Raw genomic sequence first — 14,782 nt, forward strand, 5'->3', positions numbered from 1 at the left:
TTATTTGAGAGAGAGCAAAAGTGAGAAAGATCACAGAGGGAGATGGAGAAGCAGACTCACCGCTGAGTGGACAGCCTGTCGTGGGGCTCAATCCCAGGACCCTGGGATCATGACCTGAGCTGAAGGCAGACTCTTAACAGACTGAGCCACCCAAGTACTCCTCCAAAACATTTTTATAACACATATATTTAAAGTGTCTACTGGAGGGGCACCTGGGTGGCTCAGTCCGTTAAGCGGCTACCTTCGGGTCAGGTCATGATCCCAGGGTCCTGGGATCGAGCCCCGCATCCGGCTCCCTGCTCAGCAGAGAGCCTGCTTCTCCCTCTCCTTCTGCCTGCCACTCTACTTGTGCTCTCTATCTCTCTGTAAAAAAAATAATAAAGTGTCTACTGGACATTACTATTAATTTCCCAGTTACCTAGTTCCATTTTTTTTTTAAGGTTTCCCCTATAGTCTTAACAGACTTAATCTAAAACCTATCAGATATCTTACACAAACCCTACACAGGTCTGTGGTTATCACTAAGTTGCTCCCATTTCAACCTTCTCTTGTATTTTCTACCTACTGATTTCTTTGGAGTAAAGGGCTCATTTTCACAGAGGAAATCTTGGGAAAGTTGCCCTCATTCATGTTTCTTTCCCAGCGTTTAAGAAGATCACCCTTCAGAGAACTATAAGTTCCTATCTCCCCACTCCCTTCCAACTTTCCCACATTCCTAATGATTTCTCTCACTAGGATTTTAATTCAGTAAGACTTTTAGTTGTTTCTCAAGCCTCCTCAAGTCCTTGCTCTTTTTCTCTTTTCTTTGCCTGCTCTTTTTCTCTCAGGAGAACAAAAGACCATATATGCATTTATGAGGTACTCTGTCAGATGTACCTTAAAATTAATATGTATACTGGATTTTTTTATTATATGTATTTACCAAAAAGCAATTATCTATATGCAGCCTAGTACATGGTAAGCGTTCAATTTCCTAAATACTGACCTGGGAGATTCTAGTTGCTGAACACAGATGCTTATATGTCTTTGACTTTGGTAATACCATCCTTTACTTAAGAAAGGCATCCTTATTGCCAGTGGAGCAGCTTTTGAGAACACTATACCCTGGATGGGGATCCCGTCTAGTCAGCTAGATGGGTCTCTTCAATCCTGGGTATCAGTGGTGTTTGTGCTACCCCCATACTGCTATTCGTATTTACTTAATAAATGTATGCTGCATTGGACTGAGATAGCAACGGGCACCTTATTAACTAAGAATAGTTGAGAAGCCAGCAAAGCAAATCAATTTCCAGCCCTCCCTGAACCTGATGTCCCGTCCCCTCCCCACAACCCATATCTTAGCATTGATTTTACTCCCACACAAGGCACAGAATCATTTCCTTCAGCTACTGGGCTCTTCTCCTGGTTGTCTGCTTTTAGGGAAGGGAGTGGGGGATGACAAAAGGGAGGAAGATGTAAATCTAACAAACCGGTCAAAAGCTCTTTCCATTCTCCCTTCAGTCCTTATCTCCACTTGCTCTGCCTATTTTGAATACCACCTAAGGAGGAGCTAGGATAAGGAAAATGCAGAGGGTGGGAATGGGTTAGAAGAGACCACAACAGAGGAAAGAAGACTCCCCCACACACATGCAACCCTACCCCTGCTCCACCATCATTAACTCAGCCAGACAGAAAACTTCCTATTGAGATTTACCTGTGATCAGGGACTAGGTAGCAATTTTTGCCCAGGAGATGGAAAAAACTTTCAATGACACTCTGAAATGGTATGACTTTGACATTTTTATTAAGAAATATCTTTATTTTAAATGATAGTACAAAAACTGTATATATAATATAGATCTGTATAAGTGTATATACACACAAATGATCACCCACACACACATACACACACACCCTTCCTCATCAAACTCAAATCTTATTAAAATCCTAAATAAAAAAAGAGAAGTATATTTGTTTTCCTAAAACATACTGTACATAAAGCTGTCAGAAAACCTAAAAAACTGAGGACATTTTGAGAAGAATCTAGGCACCCCCACCCACCCTCTTTTTCTCTGCCAACATAAATGGCCTTGGTAGGAGGACAGGCTACAGGACAAAGCCAGAGAAGGAAGCTGCAATCATTATTGTTGGCCAAGTGAGATGCCTAAAACCAACTAGGAAGCACAGGATATAGGGTATGACCTAGATTAATTCTCAGAAACAAACCACTTCAGAATAAACAGAAAATACATGTAATAGGGAAGGAGGGGAGTGGAAAGAGGAAAGACAAGGCCCATAGATTAGAAATGACCTACTAATTAAGTTCTAGTGCCTGGGAAAGACTCAATGAGATAAGAACAATGGGGTCAGAAGCGGTAGTTAGTTTAGAGGGGAAAGTAGGGGAGAGAGATAGGGAATCACAATTTCCTGCCATTAGCCAGCCAAATTGCTACTGTAGAGTCTAGGAATGTCACCCCACCCACTAAGCCTAGAGAGTTTCCAAAAAAAAAAAAAAGGCAGCACCAGAGGCTCAAAGCTACTTAATTCAAATTCATATCCTTCTTACTCCTGTTCTCATATTAAATATATTGGGATAGGAAATGGAGTACTAACTCGGAAAATATTCATCACATAAAATGGAGATAGATAAGAGCCGGGAACAGGATATAGGCGGTGCTGACATATAGTTCATTCTAAAAGCTCCTTTCCTGGCCATACAGAGATGTCTGCACAAAGAGGCCATTCTCCAATAAATTTGGATAAAAACTGACTTCTACTCAATATTTAACTTCTGGGAAGAGTTCACTATATGCCTGAAATCTTCTAGCTCTGGAAGTCCATATGATGTTTGTTAGGAGAGAGCCATACAAGCTTTTTCAAAATGATTTCTCAAAAGGATAAGATTTCTAAACTCGGAAAGCAGATGTACAGAATGCCCGCTCCTTGTGCCATGACCCCTTTATCTAAGGTTTCTTTCCTGTTCAGAGGTGTAAGAGATCTTACAAGTGCCAGTGAAAACAGCTGCCATAGGAGTGGAAAGGAGGCTTGCTCTGTGGAAGGGCAGCTCTGTCTTCACCCCTGACACTGCTCTGAACTGTTTAGCTTATATGGTGTCATCACACCATATGCTAAACAAGTCTCTGTAAAGCCAGACACTGGTTCTCCCCGAGGTTTACTCCTCAGGTTTCTCATTACACCAGGTTCAAGCATACCTCTCAGAGAAGGGCCAGAGTAGAGCTTTTTCTTCCTCAGCCCCCTTAGTGAAGCCACAGGAACCCTCTTCAATATGTTTAATGGAATAAAAATATTTCCAGGTTATGCCAAGTATTTTAAAGCTGAACCTCAAATAAACAAAAAGTGGGAAGATCCATATGTATTTATAAATGTACACACCAATATGCACCCAGCAAATGGGTACTAAAAATGCCCTGGTCACACAATACCTAACTTTGACTGTAGAGCCCTCTGGTAAACTCATTTCTTTTATATCAATATAAAGAAAGAAAGTAATTTGGTATGCCATAGATTTCTAACATTACTGAGCAGATACAAAAATTTTAATAATGCCATGGTAAGGCTGAAGAAGGGGGAAAGGCAAGGCCAAAAATAACTACACATGGATCTGACAGGAAAAAAAGAACATCTTTTAAGGCACTGAGTTCAAAACATAGAAAACCTAAAGTCAAGTTATCCCATATCTCCATTAAGAAACCTCAACTCTGGCATTACAATTAAGAGATCCCACAGAGGTAGTGATAGGAAGGGAATTGTACATTTATATATTTATAAGTAATTTCCCTGAAGCTAGGAATAAGAAAAGAAATATTAAGACTTCTTTCTTTTTCTTTTTTCAGGGAAGGCTTAAAACCAAAATGCAAATGTAGAATCTAAAATTCATAAATTAATACTGATATTGTTAAAGCAGCTTTATTTTAAAGTAGGCAATATCCTAGGTTCCAAGTTTCTTCTGCTTAAGTACCAAGTCTGAACCACCTGTCTGTTAATTGATTCTCTGTAATCCAATCTTGCCAACACAACAGTTGGGATCTAGCAACATTTTCCCAACTTCCATTGCTGATCCTGAAAGATGCAAATCATAAAATGTTATTGCCATTAATGCATTTCATCTTTAATTTCTACCTACTTCAAGGGATCCGGACCTGCCATTTTCTCCATGGCAATACAACTGGAGATCAAATCCTATTTCCCTTCTCTGGGATGATAAAAGGTGTATTTCAAGTAAATAACAACAAATACCTTTTTGCTACTCTTCCCTTTCCAGACATTTCTCTTTTCTCTTTCCCTATCCCTATCCCAACTCCCTATCTCAGAGACCCCATCATCAAAAATGACTTGGGCTGTATTAGAGATTTTTCTAGGTGAGGGTGACAGCCTCCTACAGAAAGAGAATGATAAGTATTTCTGAAGTTCCCCCAAACAGTAGGAACTCTGTATGCTCAGCAGGGAGTGTTGGATGGCAACTCATGGCCCTGGTCAGAAGCTATCCCAGAGAGACAGGTAGCTGGGCCTGGCTATCCTCTGCAGAGTTAACCTCCACTCCCTTAACAGGAAAGAGGGGGGGAAAAGGAATTAAAGTCAATATATAAACAAAGAAAATAAACCAAACACATCTAAAATGACACTTGGTCCATCTGTCTCTGTGGTTAGGCTAAGGCTCCGAAATGGCACACAATAGCAGCTTATTGTTAGCATCTGGTTCACAAAGGGAGTCAGAAAAAAGAAAAACATTGCAAGCCGAAAAAGGACAACTTGACAGAAAATGGCACAATTTCACCCTAGCCCTTACCTGGGATTCTCATCTTCCCCCCAAACCAAGAGTAATCTCTGAAGCCCATGGAGAAAACCTAGTGGTGGTTTTCTCCTAGTGGTGGCCAATGGCCAGGATTAATTTCAAACTGGTATTTTTGCCTATAAGCCTCTAGTAACCAATTCTGTTTCTCAAATTTGGTTTGGGGAGTTATGTTTTAGGTCTATTTTGAGCCCCAAGTGATTCTGCACCTCTGGAAAACTGCAGCAAATTACTTCACTAATCAAGATAAATAGAACCACATGAACTGTCAAGTTTTACTCCAAATTAAAAATATATGTTTTCCCCATGATTGCTAATTAAGAAAACCGTATTCTAAACAGTCATTCAAATGTTTACTTGGCACATCCTCTGGTTTCTTCTTCTCATTTACAATAAAGCAAGAGAGCAGGTCTAGAATGATGGGGGCCCAATGTCAAAGGCAGTAACTTCTGTAATGTAACTTCACAACCGCTCTCTCTCCATCCATAACCCCTCCTGAAAAAACTCCAAACTGGTGCATAAAGAAAACCCAGCAATGAAACACTTCACAAAAGCATCTAAGAAAAGGGAGCAGGCCCAGTGGTAGAGAACGGAGTCAGAGAGATGAAGTTATTGAGCCAGAATTTTTGGTTCCTTACTTTATGGCACTTCTAGTTTTTCACTCTTTTGCCAACACACACCGAGCACCTACAAGGCACAAAAGCTCTGCAAAAAAGCCGACCTTAAGGAACAGAACAATCTGCTCATCCCAGGTCAAATGGAAACAGAACTCCACCAACACCCTCAGCAACTGCCTCTCCCCGGACTTCTTTTTTTGCAATGAGAAGGATACCATGTAAGCGCCACACAAAGGCACACTTAGAAACCTCAATAAAATTTTATAAAATTAAAAAGTTGATATTATATAAATAAACGTGTGGAAGCAAGTTGTTCTAGCAACAGACTATCTTCCTGATTTCAATTTTATAAAATCCAGCCAGAGCAAAGTTTGTATCTCGGGACCAGATTGTTTCATAACCCCACAAGCCTCTTCCTGGCCACTTTCCAGCATTGTGAAGCACAGCCTGGAGGATTTTGGATTTACATATACTTCTCCCACATAAACAAGTTTTCTTTCCTTTCCAGTTTTTAAATATTCCACTTCAGTTTCTTAAACTGGCATCTGAATTATGGACACATAATGGATGCAGAGTTAGGCAATTACCAATTTCTTTTTGGTGAAATTAAATCAGGATGGGGGGAATGCCTGCTCCTTTGGAAGCAGAACATGTATTTTCTCTTCCCAAAAGTTTGCTTCTCACCCACCTCCTAGTTAGTTTTCTTCTCTACCAGGTACACGTCATAAATATAAGGCAAAATTTAAGGTCACTTGATGGTGCAATTATAAAAAGCTCTGTGCATGTCTATACTAGGAATGTTATCTTAAAATCTTCTGATACAAAGTCAGTTATTTAAAAAACAATCAACCCACAACAATTAACCCTCTAAGCTTAAAGTGATGATGTGAGCTGAGAAAATTGGTCCTTATTCTTTTGGTCCTTCAAAAGAAGTATTCCCTAAATTTGGCTTTGAATTTTCCAGTTGCATAGCAAGCCTTCCTGAGCCCAAGCACTGTTACCCTGCTATAGTTTTCTTCTTAAGGACATTCTTAATTTTTATACAATGTCTGTCCTCTGTATTTTCTTTTAAAAAGAGGAAAAAGATGGACACAGTACAAGTTGTGGCCCTCGCACATTAAGATGAAACGGTTTCCAAGGAAACTCCAGAATGAGGCTCTACGGTCCCTCCTGCCCCAGTCACTTCCATGTCTCTCTCTTCCATCTCCCCCTCTGTCACTACTACAGCATCTACTTCGGCCACCTCTTCAACCGTGAAATCAACTCCATTGGGCTGTTGTCTGGCCATAGCCTCTAGCCTGAGGCGGTACTGCTCTGCTTCCTGTTCTTTCTTTAGGAGCTGGTGTCGGTATTCCTGGGCTCTTCGATTGGCCTCCTGGAGCTGCTGTTGGAGTAGCTCTCTTTCAGTGCCCTCCTGTAAAGGTAAACAATGTCACCACCAGGTTAAGAATTCCTGATCCCAGATTATCCAGAGAGTAGACAAAAAACGTAAAGAAGGGTTCAGGCCTTAAAAGTTTTTTGGCTTTTGATTCTTTCCTTTCTCTTCTATCTACTGCTGCTAAGAACATTACCTTGCTCTCCTCCACACTGTTTGTCCTCTCTTCTATTCTTGGTTTCTTAGTCAGAGGCAACTTCTCTGCTTCTTCCTCTTCTTCAATTACAGTTTCCTCTGCAACCTGACCAGCAGGTACAGTTAGAACTACAAGCCAAAGGACACCAATTGGAGGTAATGAATACATAGTGAAACAAAGAGGTTTTGCCTACTTTATTATTTTTTTTAAGATTATATTTATTTATTTGACCCAAAGAGAGATAGTGAGAGAGGGAACACAAGCAGGGGGAGTGGGAGAGAGAGAAGCAGATTCCCTGTGGATGGGAAGCCTAATCTGGGACTCGATCCCAGGACCCTGGGATCATGAACTGAGCTGAAGGCAGACACTTTACCAACTGAGCCACCCAGGTGCCCGCCTACTTTATTATTTAAGATTTTATTTTTATGTAACCTCTACACCCAAGGTGGAGCTCAAATTTACAATCCTGAAATCAAGAATTACAAGCTCTGCCAACTGAGCCAGGCAGGCACCCCTGCTTACTTTAAATTAGAAAATAAACTGAAATATATTAGCTGAAATCTTATTATTCATATCTCTCTGGATCTTAAAATCAACAGGTAAATCATGGCCTACAGAAAGAAACAGGAAAGATTAGAGTATCAGATTTGGAAGCCATGCAGTTAACACCGGGTCTGGTGCTCTTATATAAAGATGTCTAACTCGGGGGGCATGTGGGTGGCTCAGTTGGTTAAGTGTCTGTCTTTGGCTTAGGTCATGGTCCCAGGGTCCTGGGATTGAGCTCCACATCAGGCTCCCTGTTCAGCAGGGAGTTTGCTTCTCCCTCTCCCTCTGCCACTCCCCTGCTTGTGCTCTCTTTCTCTCAAATAAATAAATAAATAAATAAAACCTTAAAAAAATATATCTAACTAACTCTAGGAGCACCTGGGTAGCTCAGCCGGTTAAGCATCCAACTCTTGATTTCAGCTCAGGTCATATCTCAGGGTCATGAGATCCAGCCCTGCACTGGGCTCCGCATTGAGTGTGGAGATTGCTTAAGTTTCTCTCTCTCTCTCTGCCCACCCCCACCCCTGCTTGCACACAGGCTCACTCTCTCTCTCTCTAAAATAAAGAAGTCTAACTATGGCCAATAAGCTTACAATTACTTGGGAGTAACCTGTCTAATGAAGGCCTAATGTCTTTACATAACATTTTTGAGGAACTTCACATGACAGCAGTTTACCACTCACTATATCCAATTTAATAAATTTCTCTTTTGTAGATAAATGAGAAAAGGGTCAACAAACAGTTCAATGCACTGCACATCTATCAGAATGGCTAAAATTTTAAAAAATGGCGATAACACCAGACACTGACATGGATGTGGCAACACTGGATTACTCATAAATTGTTAGTGGGACTATAAAATGGAACAGTTACTCTAGGAAATAGTTCATGCTCTGTCAAAGTATTTACAAAATTAGACATGTTTACAAAACTAAACATGTACTTAGCATGCAACCCAGCAATTGCACCTTGGGGCATTTATCCCAGAGAACTCAAAATTTATATTCCCATAAAACATGTACACTATTGGTCATAACAGCTTTATTCATAGATAGCAAAAAACTAGAAACAAGTTAAATGTCCTTCAATGAATGGTTAAACAAACTGTGGTAATCCATACCATGGATACTATTCAGCAATAAAAAGTAGTGAACTATTGATACAAACAACAACTTAGATAGATTTTAAGGGAATTATGCTGAGAGAAGAAAAGCCAATCTCAAAAGGTTCCATATTACATGATTCCATTTATTATAATATTCTTGGAATGACAAAAGTATAGAGTTAGAAAACAAATGAGTTAGTGGTTGCCAGGGGTCAGGAATGGGTTGGGAAGTGAGGTACCTATAGATACAAAAGTAGCACAAAGGATCCTTGTGATGGAACTTTTCTCTCTCTCTCTCTCTTTTTTTTTTAAAGCAAGAGAGCGCCTGAGCACACGTGAACAGGGAGTAGGCGGGGAGGCAGTGCGCCAGAGGAGAGAATCTCAAGCAGAATCCACACTCTGTGGAGCCCACACGGGGCTCAATTTCATCATCCTAAGATCATAACCTGAGCTGAATCTGAGAGTTGGATACTTAACCATGTGAGCCATCCAGGTGCTCTGGAACTGTTCTCTGTCTCAACTGTGGCAGTGCTCACACAAATCTACACTTGTATTCACTGCAGAGAACTAAGTGCATACACAAGCACATACATGAATACATATAGAATTGGAAAATTTTCAATAAGGTTGGCGAATTGTATCAATGTCAATTTCCTGTCTGTTATATTGTATTACTGCAAAATGTTACCAATGGGGGAAACTGGGTGATAGGGATACTGGATATCTCTGTATTATTTCTCACAACTGTACACACTGGGGCACCTGGGTGCCTCAGTCAGTTAAATGTCTGACTCTTGATCTCAGCTCAGATCTTGATCATAGCTCGTGAATTCAAGCCCCACACTGGACTCCATACTGGATGTGGAGCCTACATAAAAAAACACACTATAGGGGCACCTGAGTGGTTTAGTTGGCTAAGCATCTGCCTTTGGCTCGGGTCATGATCTCGGGGTCCTGGGATCAAGCCCTATGTGGGGCTCTCTGCTAAGTGGGGAGTCTGCTTCTTTCTCTCACTCTTCCTCTGTACTCTCCCTCTTTCTATCAAGTAAATAAATAAAATTGTTAAAAAAAAAAAAAAAACCCAAACCATACACATATCTACAATGATCACAAAATTAAAAACTTTAAAATTCTATTTAGGTTTTAGGTTACATTATGATTTTTGTTTAAAACAGAAAATTTACCTAGTTACTTGGTTTGGCTGATTTAAAACTTAGCTTGTATTCCTTGGTTACTCATCAACTGATGGCAATAGAAAACAGCTTAGATATCTGCTAGGTGGAAAAGGCAGTTTAGTTGGGATTTTAAAACATCCTGCAGATAATTCACAAAATCTCAGCTTTCCTTCTTTGTGCCTGATTAAATACATTTGTAAAAGGTGGTATAGTTCATCCAGGCAAAACTTCAAATATTTTTTTCCCCTCAAAACAACTCCATTCTCATTTATTTGACTCCATTATAAGCAGTTTCTCACCTACCCAAGGAAGCCCCAAAGCTTTAAACCATGTTCACAAAAACATCAATAGTATATTCCCCCCCAAAAAATAGGAATTTATGATACTAAAACTTGAATTATTCAGGGTTTGGTTTTTTTTTTTTTTTAAGATTTTATTTCTTTGACAGAGAGAGAAAGCAAGAATATAAGAGCATGAGTCGGGGGGAGGTGCAGAGGGAGAAGCAGACTCCCCACCAAGCAGGGAGTCAGATAAGGGGCTCAAGGCAGAAGCTTAACTGACTGAGCCACCCAGGCACCCCAATTATATAGGTTTAATATCTGTTTTTTCTTTCTATGCTACAAAGATCCACCAATTTAAATAGTTTGAAAATTATAAAATCCCCATCATTATTTAGGCCAAGTCAAAATTTTGGTGACTCAAATGCAATAAACCAACCCTCCTCTTTCAAACTCCCGATTTTTTTTTTTTTTTAAAGACAGAGACAGAGAGAGTGCAAGCAAAGTGGGGGGCAGCACAGAAGGAGAGGGAGAGAGAGAAACTTAAGCAGGCTCCATTCCTAGCATGGAGCCCAAGGCAGGACTCAATCTCACCAACCTAAGATCATGAACTGAGCCAAAATCAAGAGTCAGACACTTAACCAACTGAGCCACCCAAGGACCTCAAACTCCAGTATTTTTAAGGAATGAAGTTATAAGGATTAGTTGCTCTTGAAAAAACAAAAACGAAACTATTGATGTATTTCTTGAAGAAGTAATACATTCACATGGTTCAAAAATTAAAAGTTATGGGGCACCTGAGTGGCTCAGCCGGTTGAGCGCCTGCCTTCAGCTTAGGTCATGATCTTACAGTCCTGGAATAAAGCCCCCAAGTCAGGCTCCCTGCTCAGAGAGGGGTCTGCTTCTCCCTCTCTCTCTGCCTCCTTACCCTGCTCGTGCTCTGTCTCTTTTGCTCTCAGTTTCTCTCTCTCTCTCAAAAAAATAAAATCTTTAAAAATATATTAAAAGTTATAAAAACATATATAGTGAAAAGTCTCCCATCCATCCCCAGCTACTCAGGTACCTTCTGAGGCAACCAATGTTCTTTTTGTTTTTTAAGATTTTATTTATTTATTTTGCAGAGAAAGAGGGAGAGGGAGAGCACAAGCAGAGGGAGCAGGAAAAGGAGATGGAGGCTCCCCACTGACCAGGAAGCCGGATGTGGGATCATGACCTGAGCTGAAGGCAGATGCTTAGCTGAGCCACCCAGGCATCCCCCCACCTTTTTTTTTTTTTTAAGATTTTATTTATTTGACAGAGAGAGCACAAGCAAGGAGGTAACCAATGTTATTGATGTTATTCTTGAATATTCCTTCAGAAATGGTTTAAGTCTATGAATATATTAGCAAATATACATATATTTCCCCCTTTTTAAAAAATACAAGTGTAGCATATTCTACACACTGTTCTGCATCTTACTTTTGTCACTTAACAATATGGTTTTGGGATGAGACCATGCTAGTATATAAGGCACTTCCTCATTGTTTTCAGCAGCTGCACAGCACTCCAATGTATGGGTGTACCATAATTTCTTTATCTAGTTCCCTACTGACATATACTTACATTCTTTTTATTTTTCATTTTTTTATTGGAGTATAGTTAATCCACAGTGTTACACTAGTTTCAGGTGTACAACACAGTGACTCAAGCTCTCTATACATTATGTTATGTTCACCACATACAGCTACCATCTACTTAGGTTATTTTTAATCTTGGACGATTATAAATAGTGCTATAATGAATAACTCAGTATATATTTCATTTCTGTGTGAATATAAATTCTTAGAAAAGAACTTTTTAGCCAAAAGGTATGTGTATCTTTAATACTGATAGATACTGGGAGCTCCCTGGGTGGCTCAGTCAGTTAAGCATCTGACTTTGGCTCAGGTCATCATCTCTGGGTTCTGGGAATGAGCCCCATGTCAGGCTTCCTGCTCACTGGGGAATCTGCTTCTCCCTCTGCCTCTCCTCCCTGCTTGAGAGCACATAAGCACTCTGTCTCCCATAAATAAAATCTTTTAAAAATGCTGATAGATAATTACAATCAATTCTTTAGAGGATACATTAATTTACACTCTCAGCAGTGATTTTTTTTTTTTTTTTACATTTTATTTTTAAATACTCTCTACACCCAACATGGGACTAGAAATTACAACTCTGAGATCAAGGATCACAAGCTATACTGACTGAGCCAGCCAGTGATTTATGAATGCCTATTTCCCCACACCTCTGACAACACAGTGTTATAATGGTATCTCAGTGCAGAACTGACTTGCATTTCTCTTGCTATGTATGAAGTAGGTTGAACATATTTCAGTGTTTATATATATATATATATATAAAGATTTTATTTATTTATTTGACAGAGATCACAAACAGGCAGAGAGGCAGGCAGAGAGAGAGGAGGAAGCAGGCTCCCTGCCAAGCAGAGAGCCTGATGCGGGGCTCGATCCCAGGACCCCGGGATCATGACCCAAGCCGAAGGCAGAGGCTTTAACCCACTGAGCCACCCAGGCGCCCCCATATTTCTGTGTTTTTAAAACCCATCAGTATTTTCTGTGAACTACTAGTTCATACTATTTCCTCTTTTATCTACCAGACTATTGGCTTTTACTCACACATTTTATATATATTAGGGAAATCAGGCTTTGCCAGCCTAGTTTCCATTTCTTTTTTTCTTAGAGCCAATCTGGTATCTGGCATTCTTTTAGTCCCACTACTTATTTTAATGCTTCATATTTAGAGGACTGTGGAATGTCTAAAATATCTTTTCAGGGCGCCTGGTTTGCTCAGTGGGTTAAGCCTCTGCCTTCGGCTCAGGTCATGATCTCAGGGTCCTGGAATCGAGCTGCACTGGATTCTCTGCTCAGCAGGGAGCCTGCTTCCCCCTCTCTCTCTGCCTGCCTCTCTGCCTACTTGTGATCTCTCTCTCTGTCAAATAAATAAATACAATCTTTAAAAAAATAAAAATAAAAATAAAAAATAAAATATCTTTTCATACACACTTGTCTGAACGGGATAACTCACCTTGCTGTCCATTTTGCATAGTTACAATAAATGGCTGGCCAATGCTTCCAGTAGGGATCGCAGTTTGTATATTACCCAGAGGGACTCCATCAGTCACTATAGTGATGACCCTTTGGCCTCCGCTCCCCACCACTTGCTGGATTGATGAATCAACAGAATTTCCCTCTATGACTTCCTCTGAATTAGCTAAAGATGACGAAAATGAATTGGAAATTTCAGCTTTCTAAAAAAATAGGAGTATAACAATTTCAGCCTTCTTGAAATTGACTGTATCAGGGATAGGAAAACTTGAGAAAAGAAGTTATATTTAAGTTTCTAATGCAAGTTCTAGCAAACAATGCTAAGTTGGAGGAGAAAAGAAAATAGTAAATGCAATAAACAGTATTTTCAAAAATGTCTTCACTGAGATGTTAATAGCTTTCACTAAGATTGGGTTCTATGCACAAATACACTTCCAAAATGCCAGTTTATATATGCTTAAATTTTTTGTTTGTTTTTTAAGAAGCATCAGAAACCCCAACAGGCTAATGAGCACTATGATTCTCCAAAAGGACAGAAGATATGCTGAGTTTCCCTAGCATATTTGATCTTGGGAGTTCTTTTTTCAAGAAGCATCTTGAAAGTCTAAATAAATCTATGGAGTTAGAAAAATAATTACAGAGTAGATCTATTTCTATAAGAAAATGGATTAACAAAATAACATGTCAAGAGTCAAAACACTGATAAAGTCTGACAGACTCAAATGGTAGGTGGCTTCTCCCATCTGACAAACAATAATATTAACAGCAACTAACACTGACTACTTACAATGTAGCCAGGTACCCTTTTAAAAGCTATATATATATATAATGTTGAATCAAAATTTTCAGTTTGGAAATCAAAAAAGGGGAGGGGGGTGCCTGACTGGCTCAGTCAGAAGAGGATGAGACTCTTGATCTTCAAGCCCCACATTGGGTGTAGAGATTATGTAAATAAATAAAACTTAAAAAAAAAAGATTTTCAGTTTGATTAGTCAATATCCCCAATAATTGTTAGGGAAAAGAGTTCCTACTATTCCACTACAGAATTTCTCTCTCTAAAGAGACACAGGTAGGACTCTGTACTAAGTGTGATATGGACTATCCACCTGAGACACATTCAGGTGGTTTAATGGAAACAGAGCATTTACATCTCTTAAAAACAAAGAACAGTTAAATGTTCTAGCTGAAAAGACCTCGAAAGATAATATGATCCAACCAACCAACCTCAGCCAGAGATGAGGAGACTGAGACCTGGAGAGGATAAGTAATTTATCCAAAATCCAAAAGCAAATCAAATTAACAATCATGAGTTTAATACATTGCTTTTCCCTCTGCCATGCTGCTCACTCATACATGTCTGAATAGAGATCTTTATGATTGCTGACAGTTGGAAAAACAGAATTGGCGGAATGTTCTCACCACCCAAATGTCAATGGCAGAAAGAAATCAGAACAATCTGCTTTCATTTATGATGGAGCAGATTGTCAGAAGGCTCCAGAAAGTTTCCTAGATGACTATTTAGCTCTACCTAATACTATTTGCCCCTACTTATATGAAGCCCTAAGCCTTCTCCCCACAGGCTACCAGCTCTAGCTAAGTCACTTGACCCTTTTTT

The 14,782-nt window shown here is 39.7% G+C and overlaps 1 protein-coding gene across 8 annotated transcripts in view; it reads right to left on the minus strand.

Moving 5' to 3' along the window:
* Positions 1 to 2,480: 2,480 nt before the first annotated feature.
* The window catches only part of LOC111162012 (GA binding protein transcription factor beta subunit 2), a 32,258-nt gene continuing 19,956 nt past the window's right edge, over positions 2,481 to 14,782 (minus strand). For all 8 annotated transcript variants that reach the window (XM_022526158.1, XM_022526156.1, XM_022526154.1 and 5 more), the window contains 3 exons: positions 13,148 to 13,333; positions 6,978 to 7,105; positions 2,481 to 6,820 (listed from right to left, as the gene is read on the minus strand). In XM_022526158.1, the coding sequence (XP_022381866.1) occupies positions 6,524 to 6,820; positions 6,978 to 7,105; positions 13,148 to 13,333 (611 nt within the window). In that variant the 3' untranslated portion in view covers positions 2,481 to 6,523. The remainder of the gene's footprint in view (positions 6,821 to 6,977; positions 7,106 to 13,147; positions 13,334 to 14,782) is intronic.

The sequence above is a fragment of the Enhydra lutris genome, unplaced genomic scaffold (genome assembly GCF_002288905.1).
Source record: "Enhydra lutris kenyoni isolate GAN:26980312 unplaced genomic scaffold, ASM228890v2 scaffoldscaffold88, whole genome shotgun sequence".
NCBI classification, from domain to species: Eukaryota; Metazoa; Chordata; class Mammalia; order Carnivora; family Mustelidae; genus Enhydra; species Enhydra lutris.